Here is a 13,469-nt window from a genome sequence, read left to right on the forward strand (position 1 = left end):
ACTAAGAGGCAGCCAGGTCATCTTGTTACAAAGGATTAAAGAGATGTTCATGTTCTTTCATGCAACAAAGTATTACTTAAGCACCTGCTTGAGTTAAATGTAGTTCTTGGACTGAAGTTTCTTGGATGTGACTGTTCATAATTCCATTTCAAAGCTCTTTGGAAATTACCTCATTTTTTCTGCTTGCTTTTCTTCAAGCTCTGTTCAGCTTGTGTATAACGTTTCTTATATAGGGCAGTACTTTTTTTTTCCAAAAACTTGTTCTTGTCTCAGTGTGAACTGAGGCTTTAACTTGCATTTTGAAAGCATAACTGAGGTTGTTCTTTCTTGTTCATCTTTTTCTACACTGTTTCTGAATTGTATAGTATGAGTCACTTCTGTGTAGTAACATTTCCACAGCGGTAAAGTAGAGATGGACAAAAGGCAGCAGCAGAAGGATGAAGGTGAGCTGCCTAGGTTCTTTGAAAAAGTTGATCAGTGTGCATCAAGTGTTAGCATAGCAATATTGAAACAAGAGTAAGTTTCTAAAAAGTACTGATTTTTTTTTTTTTTATTAACCTTGAAGAGCCAGCAGGTTTTAAGAGGGAGAGTGATTTAATGAATCCCTTTCATATGTGTGCTCTTTGTTTGCAGGATGGATTAAGGGCCATGCAAACTTCTTTTGAGACTTTTTCCCCTGTGGGAAAATGTTGAAGAATTGGACTTAAATATAGGGCAGGGAAGCAAAGCTTCCTATCACCTCTATCAGTATCAGTATCACCTCTATCAGTATCACCCTACAAGCTGACCACAAACAAATCATTTTGTACCACATGCTAAGCACTCGCATTTGTTCTTGTGTTCTAGGTCAATCAGTGGTGCTCCCCCAGCCCACCATGGTACAGCTCCAGGCTTCTGGGGTGCTTCCTGCCTCCCAGCCAGTCATTGCTGTCACTGGGGGGACCACGCAGCTCCACAATCACACGGTGAATGCGCTGCCCCCGGCTGCTGGAAATGGCTCAACAAGTGGCAAAATCGCAGTGACTAAACCCTTGCTGCAAAGCACCACACCGACAGTGGGGCTGGATGTAAGTTCTGACTGTGTGGTGATAGCTCATAACTGAACTCTGATAGGTCATGGTATGGAATACTTTGTGTCTGAAGCCTTTAACCCACATACTCAGCAGGTACAAATCAGTGCTGCTCTACTAAAGGTAGGTTAGCTGAGCGGGCTTAGCTGTGTGTTAATTTGGCATTCACGCAGAGCAGAGGGGACGCGTCAAATTGGCTGGATGACTTCCCAGTGTGTTAATTGTTTGTTGGTAGTTCTGACTCATTTTCTACTCCTTCCTCAGGAGTATCAGACTTTGCAAAAGTATTTCAGTCCCAAATGGCCAATTTCAAGTACTGTTCTCATATGCAGAAACAAGCGCTGTTCCCAGTTTCGTGATGCAGAGGACTCAGGTTCTTAAGATGTTTTCTGTTCTTCCTGTCTGTTAATAGTAAAGCCATTCTCTTCAAACTTTGAAACTTTCAGCTATGGAAAACAGTAAGGCTGTTGATCCAAACCTGCTGGAAAAGCAGAGTTTACATCCTTTCTTGTGAAACAGAACTTCTGGAGGTTTCTTCTCGAACAATTGAACTTTTCAGTATTCTTGCTGGAAAGCACGCCTGTCTGGGGGAAATGGCACTGTGCATTAACAGACTCGTTGGCTGTGTTGGACCAAAGCAGTGCTGGACCAAAAGAAAATCCGATTTGCTTAACTATGCAAGAGAAAAGCATTAACATTTTCAAATTGTCCTGCAGGCTCAGTTAAAACTTGCAAGATCGTTTTTCAGGCACTATTACCAAATCTTTTCTAACACTGACATCTTCTCCCCTTTAACTGAGAGGAGATGGTAAGTCTCCACTGTGTCATTTCATTTTGTCACCTTTGTGATAGTGTTTCAAATACCTCTTTATACCTGCTGTTCAGAATGCTAGTCCACATGTCAGTGAGCCTCTCTAATGGACCCTGACTCAGCAAAGAACTTAACATAAATTTGACCAAAGCCGTTGTTGGTACAGCTTTACTTAACAAAGTGGTGGTCTGGGTTGCAGCATCTGCTTATCATGCAGTTTGCTTGATGTTCCTCTTGCACTCTTGCCTAATTTTCTTCCATATAACTGCCTGATCTGCCACCTTGACTTCATAAATTGCAGTACAGGACATTGTTTCTCAAAAGCATGTTTTCTACCTTCTTTGGAAGGGTGTTTTTATACGGTTTCCTAACATCCAAGAATTGCCAGTCATGCTTAATAATAAATGTTATTAATTCTTCATGTTTGTGACTGGGCTGCATTTTTAAATGAAGAAAAAAATGATTTGCTGCAAATAATTCAGAAACCACACTGCAGTGGAAACCTAATCTTGAATTTGCAAAAAGCAAAAGAACGTGTGTCAGCAGACAGACCAATTAAGAGGACTACATTTGTAAATGGTAATAGCCAGCCATACGAAGCCAAGCTGAAGAAATCTGTCACCGGTCATTAGATTTGTTACTCCCTGTAATCAAAACTAGTGTGGCACCTTGCCGTTGTCTGAATTGGAGGTTTAATTGACAAAAGCTCCGTATTGTCATCACACTGCTTATACGCGTCTGTGACATTCAATAGTCAAATGTGTAACGGAGGTAACAAATAACTGTGTTTTAAATGATAGTCGTATGGATATTTCCACCTGAAGATGTTCTAAAGAGGCAGTTTTAAGACTTCATATCGGCCTAAACACTGGACATCTTACCTGTGTTTATTGAAGCATGAAAAAACCAATTGCAACTGCTCTTTGGTACGTATTGTGAAATAGCACTTTGAAAAAGAACAAATGTGTCAGGATCCAGGCAGCAGCAGTGGAGTTAAAACATCTTGTGACTGCCACAGACACCATATGGGGTGTTCGGAGCTGCACAGATGTGGCTGCCATTTGAGCTCTACAACACATGTTTTTGTTTGCTAGTCTAAGCAGATGTTGCAGGGTAAAAAGAAACACTGCAGGACTTTCTTTCAAGCCTAAGAGGGATAAAGTGTTAGCTTAACACTCAGCCCTTCAGATGGATTAGGCTGAGATCAGTTGATAGCAGCCCTACCTTGTGAGCGCCCTGCTTGGTGCTTGTCCCGATGGGCGCGCATTTAGGAGCTTGCCAACAGCAGGGAAGTGCAAGGCTTTCGGAGCAGCCATTCTTCAGTAGGAAACTGGCGAAGAGCTTTTCAGTTGGAGGTGCTGGCTACGCAAGCCACTCTTCCAGTGAAGGAAAGAAGCTCTTAACTAAAAAAGCAGATTGCTGTTTCTCTTGGAATTAAATGATAGGAAGGTACAAAGAGGCCTGTGAGGGAATCCGCTTTAGTCGTGTGCTTATAGGGACCTCTCGTGTTAACACTCTAGTGAGAAAAGATTTCATTCTGTCTCAGAATTTTAATTGCTAAGAAAAATAAACTAGTTTATGCAAAATTGCTGAGTGTAAGTATGGATTTCTGTTAAAGGATCCTATTTTCCGAAGGTAATTGTCAGATGAAATAAACTCTTAAATTGTATTCTGTTGAGTTAGAGGCAAGAAAAACCACAGACTTTTCATAAGAACAGAGAAATACTTTTATAGGTTTTTTTATTTCTGCATTTAAGGTGCATCTTCAAAGACAGCACCTTTCATAAGCCGAGGTAAGAAGCCATCTGATGTAAAGTTGAAGTGGTTTGGACTTGCAGCTCTGTGCTGCAACTTTCTCAGTGTGTGTACACAAAACCCTGTGGAGAGCTGTTAATTTTAGTCATTAAATTAACTTTTACCCAGTGACCTGTGTGAGATACTCTTGCCGGCTTGTGGCAAGAATATATAATCTTGTGCCGTGCAGCTGGCATTGGAATGCAGGTTAAATTTTCCTAAGAACTGAGTTTTCTTTGGAAGACTATTTTGAGGTAGCAGTGTTTATTTGTAAAATGTGTGACCCTTGGTAAAGACTGAAGATGTGGGACAAGCTGAATCTAGCTGGTACTGTTTAAAATGAGGTTTTGCAATGAGTATTTCCCCTCTCCATATTTACATCTTTTTTTTTTTTTTTGGTGTAATTGTGTAATTTTTGAAGCTGGGAAGCAAGAATTGCATCACTGGTTAATGTTTGGTTTTAATGTCATTTTTTTCTGTGTTTCCCAAGAACCAGAAGTTACTATCTTGAGTAGTAAATCAATACTAAACAACCTACAAAAGGGGAGGCTGCAAAAAAAGTTAGCAGAGGCGTTTGCTACCTTTCATCTGCGTTCAGCGCATGTGCAAAGCGATGTTGTTCAAGCTGTCTGTCATAAACTGCTTCCCTCTCTTTCTTCTGATTATCAAAATGCTCAGCAAGCAGCATGTTTATCTTGATGCCAAGCCAGCTCTGCAGTGCCTAGCTCTGTACTGCTTCCAAGGGTAAGCATTGTTGCTGTTTCGCTCGCACAACTCTTTCCACTTCCTGCATCAGCTTAAGGCAGAATCAGGTGCGCAGTTACGGCTTATGCCCCACGAAAAGCCAGGCAAGTGCTAGAGGGTTGACTGAGGACCTGAAACTATTTTAGGGTTTGTCACCTAACCCACAGTAACTCAAGGACACAAACAGCTGGTTTTCATTCAAGGAAGCTTGAGAAATGAGTCAAAGTGAAATTGGTCTGGTGGAGGCTGAAATGCAGTTATTGCACGGGGACCTCGAATTGGGCAGGGTAGAGCTGCTGTTCGTGATGGCATTTGGAGAACACTGAGTAAAGGAGGGCAGTCTGGATAAGCACCGCCTGAAACATAGCTGGTAGGTTCTGAAACAGCCGTAGAGGTACCTTCGGATGTACGGTAGTGTGCGAACACCACACCAGTGCTTTAACTCTGTGATTTCTTTGGAGAGCGCATAGATCTGCCAGATTTTCCAGACACAGACGCAGATTTCTAGGTTGGAAGAGACCTCAAGATCATCGAGTCCAACCTCCGACCTAACACTAAGTACTCCACTAAACCATATCGCTAAGCTCTACATCTAAACGTCTTTTAAAGACCTCCAGGGATGGTGACTCCACCACCTCCCTGGGCAGCCCGTTCCAATGCTTAATAACCCTTTCGGTAAAGAAGTACTTCCTAACATCCAACCTAAAACTCCCCTGTCGCAACTTTCGCCCATTCCCCCTCGTCCTGTCACCAGGCACGTGGGAGAACAGACCAACCCCCACCTCGCTACAGCCTCCTTTAAGGTAACTGTAGAGAGCGATAAGGTCGCCCCTGAGCCTCCTCTTCTCCAGGCTGAACAACCCCAGCTCCCTCAGCCGCTCCTCGTAAGACTTGTTCTCCAGACCCCTCACCAGCTTGGTCGCCCTTCTCTGGACTCGCTCGAGCACGTCCATGTCCTTCCTGTAGCGAGGGGCCCAAAACTGAACACAGTACTCGAGGTGCGGCCTCACCAGAGCCGAGTACAGGGGGACAATCACTTCCCTAGACCTGCTGGCCACGCTGCTTCTTATACAGGCCAGGATGCTGTTGGCCTTCTTGGCTACCTGAGCACACTGCTGGCTCATATTCAGCCGACTATCAACCAGTACTCCCAGGTCCTTCTCGGCCAGGCAGCTTTCCAACCACTCATCTCCCAGCCTGTAGCGCTGCTTGGGGTTGTTGCGTCCCAGGTGCAGGACCTGGCACTTGGCCTTGTTGAACTTCATACAGTTGACCTCAGCCCATCACTCCAGCCTGTCCAGATCAACTCTTAATTAAATCAACAATCCAGACACTTAGAGTCAAAATATATCTAGTAGTGAATAATTCTGAACAAGTCTGCAAACAAATTGATGTAAACAAATTGTTCTTCTCTGTTTGACTTCAAGATGCAAAGCCTCTATAAATAGAGAGGAATGTTACGGTACTTGTTTGGAGTATCACACAGCTCAGAGAAGCCAAAGCTGCTACATGAACGCATGCCTTGTTTTTGCATCTCTGGATAGTTGAAGTGATCCTGGCACCAAATTGGTGTGTTCTGTACCTTCCAGTCCTCGGTTAGCCTGAATCTTTTTCCCCTCCGACGCTGTTATGTGTCTGCAGAAGTTTGCTTATGTTAAGTGTTGGAGTACTTAAAAAAATCAGCACAAAGCTTAGGGCTAATGAGAATATATTAAAATCCCTTCCTTTTTCACTCTCTGCTTGAGAGAAAAACTGGAGTAAGTACAAACAGCTTCACTTTCACAGGATTTTGGTGGCAGCAGACTAGACTTGTAATAAATGATCTTTACAGAAAGCAGTTAGATCAACATGGAGACGGCCCAAAATGTTAATGCACTGTAACGTGTTTTCTTAGTCTTTGTCACCAGACTGCAATATCATGAAGAAGGATGACTTCTTCAAACAGCCTGTAGCCCATTTTCCTCGCAGATGCCAAAACTGTAGAGCAACATATTGTCCATATGCAAGTATATACAGGGAGGGAGCTGTAAAGCTGTGATTAAGATTCTTTAAGCAGCCAAACTTTAACTGGGGCACAGTATCTGATTTTTTTTAATGCTACTGTTCTGTGACTTATTTATTTTTTTTCCTACACTAATATTCTAAAATAGATCTAATCTTTTTTCTTTAGCTTTCATGCTCTAAGAGATAAAGGCTCCTCCAGTGTGTGTGTTGGTAGCTACTGGAGGATATTCAGGTCTGTGGAAGATACAGTGTTCAGTTGTCTTTCAAAGTAAACATAATTAAATCACATCCTGTTGCGGCTTAGTGATGTGATGGAATTCTTCTGGTTTTAATCAAACAAAAAGCACAGTTGCCGTTGCTAATCTGTGTGAAAAGGAAATCAACAGAGTAGTCTTTGAGCTTAGAGTTTCAAGTCGTTTCGTGTAGCTCTGCCGTCTCGATCATCCATCGTTGTCCTTGTCAGCAGCAAGATGCTTTCAGTCTGGGGCATCCCACTCGGTGCAAACCACAAAATGAGTAAGTGGTAAATGATGATAGACTGCTCCTGCTTGGGAAAGAAATCAGAGTTGTCGAGACTGTTGGGGGATGGGGGGTTGCTTTGAATTGTCCCCATCTGGTGTTGCAGACTGCCTGCCTGCTAGTGGTTGCAGTGCATTGTGTGCCCTCCTGCAGTGTATTTGCTGCTGTAGCTTCATCCAGGAGTCTGGTTTGCGCGCTCTCGTCAGAGACTGTTCTGTGAACCCAAGCACATTGGGTGGGACAATCAGGAAATTTGCATCAAAACCACACTTATGATCTGAATTAAAATGTTAATGTAGACTCACCCAGAGGATGCAGTTAAACTGCCATGTAGATGCTTGATACACATCGAATGTGCACCCTGAGATCAGCAACAGCATTCAAAATCTCAAAAACCATAGAGCAGAGCTGGAAAAGGTACAGAAACAGGTGTAATCAGTGTGGAAATGGCTTCTGTGCAGGAGAGACTAAAAAACTGTAGGACTTAAGAAAACAGACAACTGTAAAATGTAAAACACCTGTAAAATGGCGTGTGATAAAATGAAGGTAAAGGACATCCTTGCTGTCCCGCAGACCTGTAGGTACGTATTTGCTTTCTTTGTGATTTGACTGATCAAATCAAAATGCTGCTTGATATACCTTTTGTGTCCCCTGCACGTAGGAGAAGGTTGAGAATGCAGCTGAAAACAGTGCAGGGCCTGATTTTTAAAATTATCCACGAGCTGTAACTCTTGGAGGTGTACGATAGCTAGTTGCCTCTGTGCTGAGCGTGTTGGCTCATTAGAAGCAGAGTAGGGGAAGCAATCTGCGTAGACTTTTGACAAAGTAGAGCAGCAGAAATTATGCGTGAAGCAGAGGCACTTTTAACTTGCAGGTTATTAACAGCCCTTGGTATTGCCTGTCTAGGTCAATGTCTTGAGAAGGCAGCAGCGCATGATCAAAAACCGGGAGTCAGCCTTTCAGTCACGGAAGAAAAAAAAAGAATACATGTTGGGACTAGAGGCCAGGCTGGAGGCAGCCTTACTGGAGAATGAGAAACTCAAGAAAGAAAACAGCACACTGAAGAGGCAGCTGGATGAAGTGGTATTAGAGGTAAGAGGCCGTGATGAAGATCTGGCTGTATAAACAGTTCCTCGGGTGGAAGGCACTTCAGTGGAAGCATGCAGGTGTTGACTGGAAGACCTTTGGGAGTTTCTAGTGCACCCTCCCACTCAGAGCAGGACTTCCACAAACTCTAGGTCAGGTGGGCTGCTGAATCATCTAGTCAACTTTTAATTCCTTATTTCATGGTGCTTCTGAAGATTTTACTGAGAAGATAGACTGGATCAAATTGGAATATAGTGTACAAAAGAAATAGTTTTATTTTAAAGTAGTTCCGGAGTGTATTCATACATAAATAGACAAATATAAATCTAAAAAATAAGCATAATCTGGTTCATTTAGCTTCTGTCATAACAGTCTGTGCCATTTTTTACTTCACGTGTTCTCTGTTTTTTACTGTCTAGAACCAGAAGCTCAAAGTATCATCTCCTAAGAGAAGAACCCTGTGTGTGATGGTGATACTGGCTTTCATAATGTTGAATTATGGTCCACTGAGGTAACATACTTGAGAATTCCTCTTTGCCTTACCCCTGTACACTTGCTTCTGATTGTAATCAGTAGTAAGTTTGCTGCCAGGTGATTTTTGTTTGAATTTTTGGTATAGGCTATGTTGTGTTTTAAGCCTTGAGCCTGAAATCTGTCTTCTGTCCTTTATGCTTCTCCTTCACAGGGGCAGACTAATCTGTGTAATGGTTCCTCTTTTGAAATCATTCTGGCACCAAGAGCTGCATCTTGTACTTCTCATTTCTCTTGGCTTTGGCATTTTGTTAAGCAATGCAGAGTGTAGCAGCTTGCTTCATTTATACCTGAGGGGATTAAAGACCTGTGTTTAGAATCCTTTTAGAAAAAAAGTCAGAAAAAGCTATTTCTGTCCTTATAATTCATTTTTTGTTTGTTTTGTCCTGTGTATTTTGTTGTAAACTTTCAAACTACGCAGATTTATTTCCACTTTTATTTATGCATACCTGTCATTAGAGAACAGCTAGAGTCATGAGTATATAAATCAAATGTTGGGCTTTTCTAATTCCAGTGGCTGTTAAAATGAGATGCTGAAGAGCCGTTGTTGTCTTTGTCTCTGAGTTGACGGAGGATCTGCCAAATATTCTTTTAACAAGTTATTCTTATTTTTAAGCTAGGAAGTCTGCTGGGTTAGTTGAAGTGGTAATCACAAGTCTCTCATTTGAACTGTGTCAGTGGGACATAAGAACTAGGGAGCAGGAAAAAAAATGCTTCGTTACTGCCCATTCATTTCATAAAGAAATCCACAGAAGAGAGGAGATTAAAAAGGGTTAATGTTGTAATTAGTACGTTGATAATGATTTGTTGCGTTTACCTGTCTATTTGACCTGTCTTTGGAACATAAGGATCTTTTGTATGAAACTGTTCACTTTTCCAAAAGGGGAGGATATTTCAGTAGATTCCCAGTCAGCAATGTCTCCATTTGTCTTTAAAAGCCCTGTCAAACTAAAGGAATAGGATGAGATAAATCTGGAGGAAGACTTTGTTTCCGTCTCTGATAAACTTGTAAAATGTTGGCATTTGTATTTTTAATAATGCTAGTAAATTTGATAAAGGTGAAATTACTTTTGAAGTATTTGCATTTATTGCAAATACTGTTTCCTTCCTATCAGGCAGTAAAATCCAGTGCAGTGTCTTAGTGCATTTAGCATTTGTATTGGAATTTTTGACTTGAGTTGGAATGCTTGAAGCTCTCTTAGTTTTGAGAGACCTGGAAACAGGACAGAAGATGAGAGTGGGAAGACTTACTGCAGTGCGCTGAAGTTTGCGTCAGCTCCTCTACCCCCAGCAGTGAGTAAGGGGTTGAGCTTGATAGGACGAAACTGCTCTCAGAGTAGACTGAGAGGTTGGTTTGTGTTCATATCTATGCAACAACTGGGAACTACAGAAATGTGACAAGGTTAATTTTTTGACCTGATGGATGTTTAATAAATTAAATAAAGCAAAAAGAAATTCTTGAATGTCTGGCTGTTCTTGGCCAGTGTAATAGCCGAGCATGCCAGTGTAATCACTGAGCCTTAACTTGGTGGTCTGTGTCAGGACTGGATTTAGACAGTGAGGAGAAATGCATATTAGCAAGGAATTACTCTTATCTTTCTGCTTTTTTTTTTTCTTTCCCTAGCAGCATGAATGTTTACCCTGCAGTTAAAATAGTGGACTGTATTAACGTGGTGTGAACGTTGATTGTGCAACACCCTTTGGGAGGCCCTGAACGTGGGATATACAAACAATTACTTCAGAGTTCACTCCTCCCATATACATTTCCTTACCCTCACAGAGGTGTTACTGACTGGTGGCTCCATGGATGCGATAGCCATGACTGCTGTTCTGCTTAGACCTTAACAACAGAAGCTTCCAATGCAAGTGATGTTTTTCACTCTGTAACTTCTTACAAAAGTACAAAATTCTTGTGATAATGTCCATGTGAACTTACAGTTCATTGAAAGAAAAATTCCCCGAGTTGGCAAACTGTGGAAGATGTAATTTCCAAGCAGTGGCCAACTGGAGATAAATCTGATTTGAAACCTTGTGGTAGTATTGCCATTTCCTCTGTGTAGGAAATCATTTGCAAACCTGTATGGAGGCATGACTGCATTCAGGCACAAAATGTTTTGATTCAAACATATTAGCAGTGAATATTGTGTTATTTAAAACCAATGAACCATTGCAAAGAGGGAATGACATCCAAACAAAGCAGAAGTGTGGGAATTTCACCCCCTAAATTCTGTAGCAGATTTTGCAGTTCCCTTAGTTGGCTTTATTGTAAGATGCTTCTCAGCTTTCTAATCAGAAGTGATAGGATTCTTTGAAGGCTAGAGGTAAAACAAAGGAACAGATATATAGGTTTTCTACTTAGCTGTCTATTTCTGTCAAATCAGAGAAGCCAGGGAAGTGGCTAGGATGGTTGGGGCTGGGGATCTGAAGCAGGCCCAGCAGTCCTGCAAACCCTCCCTGGCTTACAGGGGCCAGTAGCAGCAGTCCCCAGGTAGTCCTTCTTTCCTACAGAGCTGCGTGGCCACATTTTGTGTTTGTCAAAGGTGAGGTGTTTGTGATGCTTCGTGGAGGACTCTGAAGTCCTTTTCGTGGAGGACTGTTCTGCTATTTTCAGCTTATGGGAAGCACTCCAGGATGTGGCAGCCCTTGGCAAACATGTTTAGTGGATAAAATTATTCTGCTGGCACAGAGTTTTGCCTCCTGACAAACACATTATGTGTGTGGATAATCTGTACCATTGAGCCAGTGAATATAGGAGTGGTGCTGAAAGTCTGGTAGGGAAGCCAGCTTATCAGACCGAGAAACCTGTTAGAGAATATTGGAGGGGGAGTCGAGTCCAGTTCGTGTAACTGGTGACAAGATTTTCAGAACGACCTGCAGCCTTGGAACTGGCACCATGATATCTCTGGTAGAAGAATGTAAAGTAAGTTCGGTGCAAATGTGAATGGAATGCTTTCTGCTCGTCAGAGTGGCATGTATAGAGTTAACTGGAGCTCTGCATTACAGCGCACTGTGCTCCTAAACTATTTTAGGATTGTTTATATTGGATATTTGTATAGAAACTGAAACTTTCAATTATTAAAAGCAAAAGTAATTCAATGGGAATTCAGTTAGCGTAAGCTTCTCTTTAACATATTTGCTTTATACTAGGTGAAAGGTGTCCAGGAATTTCTCGTCTGTGTGTCAATGAACTATTCTCTAATCTTTGTGAATTATTTAGATCTGAGTATAACATACATAAAAATTTCCCTTTATTTTTACTTAAGAATGATTGGTGATGTGTATGAAGGGAAAAGGGTGCAGTTTTGATTTCGTTCCTTGAAGAGGTCACCCTCTTGCCTTAGTCTTACATACCACGAGGTGCAAGGCAGGAATTGGCAACGCGCAGTGTTTGCACAAAAGGCAGTGCGAGCACAGACTTTGGCATGCAGCAGGGCTGGGAGCTGGAACCACAACATCTGGAGGCAGGTATCTGTGAGAGGCAGTCTCTTGCCTTCGTGCTTGCCCTCTGCGAGAGCGTGCATCCGTCAGCACTGTCAGGTTCTCAGCTGGCGTGGCACCGCTCGGAGTGCTGACTTCTGGCATTAAGACATGTCTAATTAGCTGTGCATTTTTGTATCGCTTACAATATGAAATCTGAAGATTTCTGGACTGTTATAATTCCTAGGTTGCTTTTTTTTTTCCTTTTTAATTTCTGTATTTGTGTTAGACCATGCCTGGGTACTAACCAGATCTGAAAAACAAGCACAAACAATGCTGAAACAAATGGAAACGAAGCATGCGTGCTAAAGAACTCCTGTATTTATTTTGGGAACCTTTTTCTTTTATTTCTTCTCCCTGTTTCCCTTTGAACATAAATTATCTTGTGCTTTTTTAATACAAGTTCTACATGTGATGATAATGTATTTGCAGGAAACCAACCAATGAGTTGCTAGAGGTGGCAGACTACTGGCCTGCTTGCTCATTTGTTTGTTTGTTTGTTTATTTGGTAGGAATAAAAGAAATGTATAAGAAGTAGGAAAGGGAGAACGATCACAGAGGATGCATCTGTGTTTTGTATTTGTACTTCTGTATTTGTACTTCTTGCGGCAGTAGCAGCAAAGCAAATAAGCCAGATGCTTGCTAGTGGCCCTACCATTATTTTTTTGGGCTACGAAAAACATTTGGCTAGGTACTTTTTGTTGGCCTGGTCGGTCTGCTCAAGCTTACATGATCATCATCTAACAAGAGTTTTTAAATATTTATAAAGATAGCCAGTCAGCCAGAATGTGTCTCAACTACTATTTCAGATATTTAGCAGACAGAAAACAAAACCAAACACGAAGTTGGAGAGGGGAAAGACAGATCTGTGAAGATGTTGGAACAGGGAGTGTCTAGAAGTTGGTGTAGGTTTATTGTATTTTTTATTTTTTTAATTTTTTTTTTCTCCTTACAAGTTGGCCATGTCTGTATGGCTGGAATCCCTTTCAAACAGGAAAATAGACTTGATGATGTAACCAAAAATTCTGTGTTTGTGATGGAAGATGACTGAGGTGGTGACTGATGGAACTAAGGAAAGCCGCTGCTTCAAAATCTCTTGTGTCCTGTTGACCTACAACAGCTGTGCTGGAATTTGCTGGCCTTTCATAGAGATTTCATTGCAGCTCCTCTCTGGAGTGTCCAGATGGGTTTTCCTCTCCTTTCCAGGACTGTCATGGACACTGAATAATCTATTTAAAGTTTAGATCCACTTAGCAACCTGCAAATCAAGACACCAGCCTGCATAGCTGGGAACTGTGATTTGTCTGCTGTTGTTGCAGGGTACAGCATATGGAGAAGCAGCAATTTTTGACTCTTGAAAGACTTAAGGGTGTGTCTCATTTCTTCGACTGGTAGCACAAACATTAGGAAAAAAGCAGAAGTGGTAAGGTTAA

General features: G+C 41.8%; 1 protein-coding gene across 7 annotated transcripts in view; it reads left to right on the forward strand.

Moving 5' to 3' along the window:
• Positions 1-13,469, forward strand: part of ATF6 (activating transcription factor 6) — a 79,312-nt gene that overhangs the window by 4,333 nt on the left and 61,510 nt on the right. For all 7 annotated transcript variants that reach the window (XM_035537377.2, XM_035537378.2, XM_035537376.2 and 4 more), the window contains exons 7-9: positions 847-1,067; positions 7,849-8,034; positions 8,448-8,539. In XM_035537377.2, coding sequence (XP_035393270.1) covers positions 847-1,067; positions 7,849-8,034; positions 8,448-8,539 — 499 coding nt within the window. The remainder of the gene's footprint in view (positions 1-846; positions 1,068-7,848; positions 8,035-8,447; positions 8,540-13,469) is intronic.

The sequence above is a fragment of the Cygnus atratus genome, chromosome 8 (assembly GCF_013377495.2).
Source record: "Cygnus atratus isolate AKBS03 ecotype Queensland, Australia chromosome 8, CAtr_DNAZoo_HiC_assembly, whole genome shotgun sequence".
In the NCBI taxonomy this organism is placed as follows: Eukaryota; Metazoa; Chordata; class Aves; order Anseriformes; family Anatidae; genus Cygnus; species Cygnus atratus.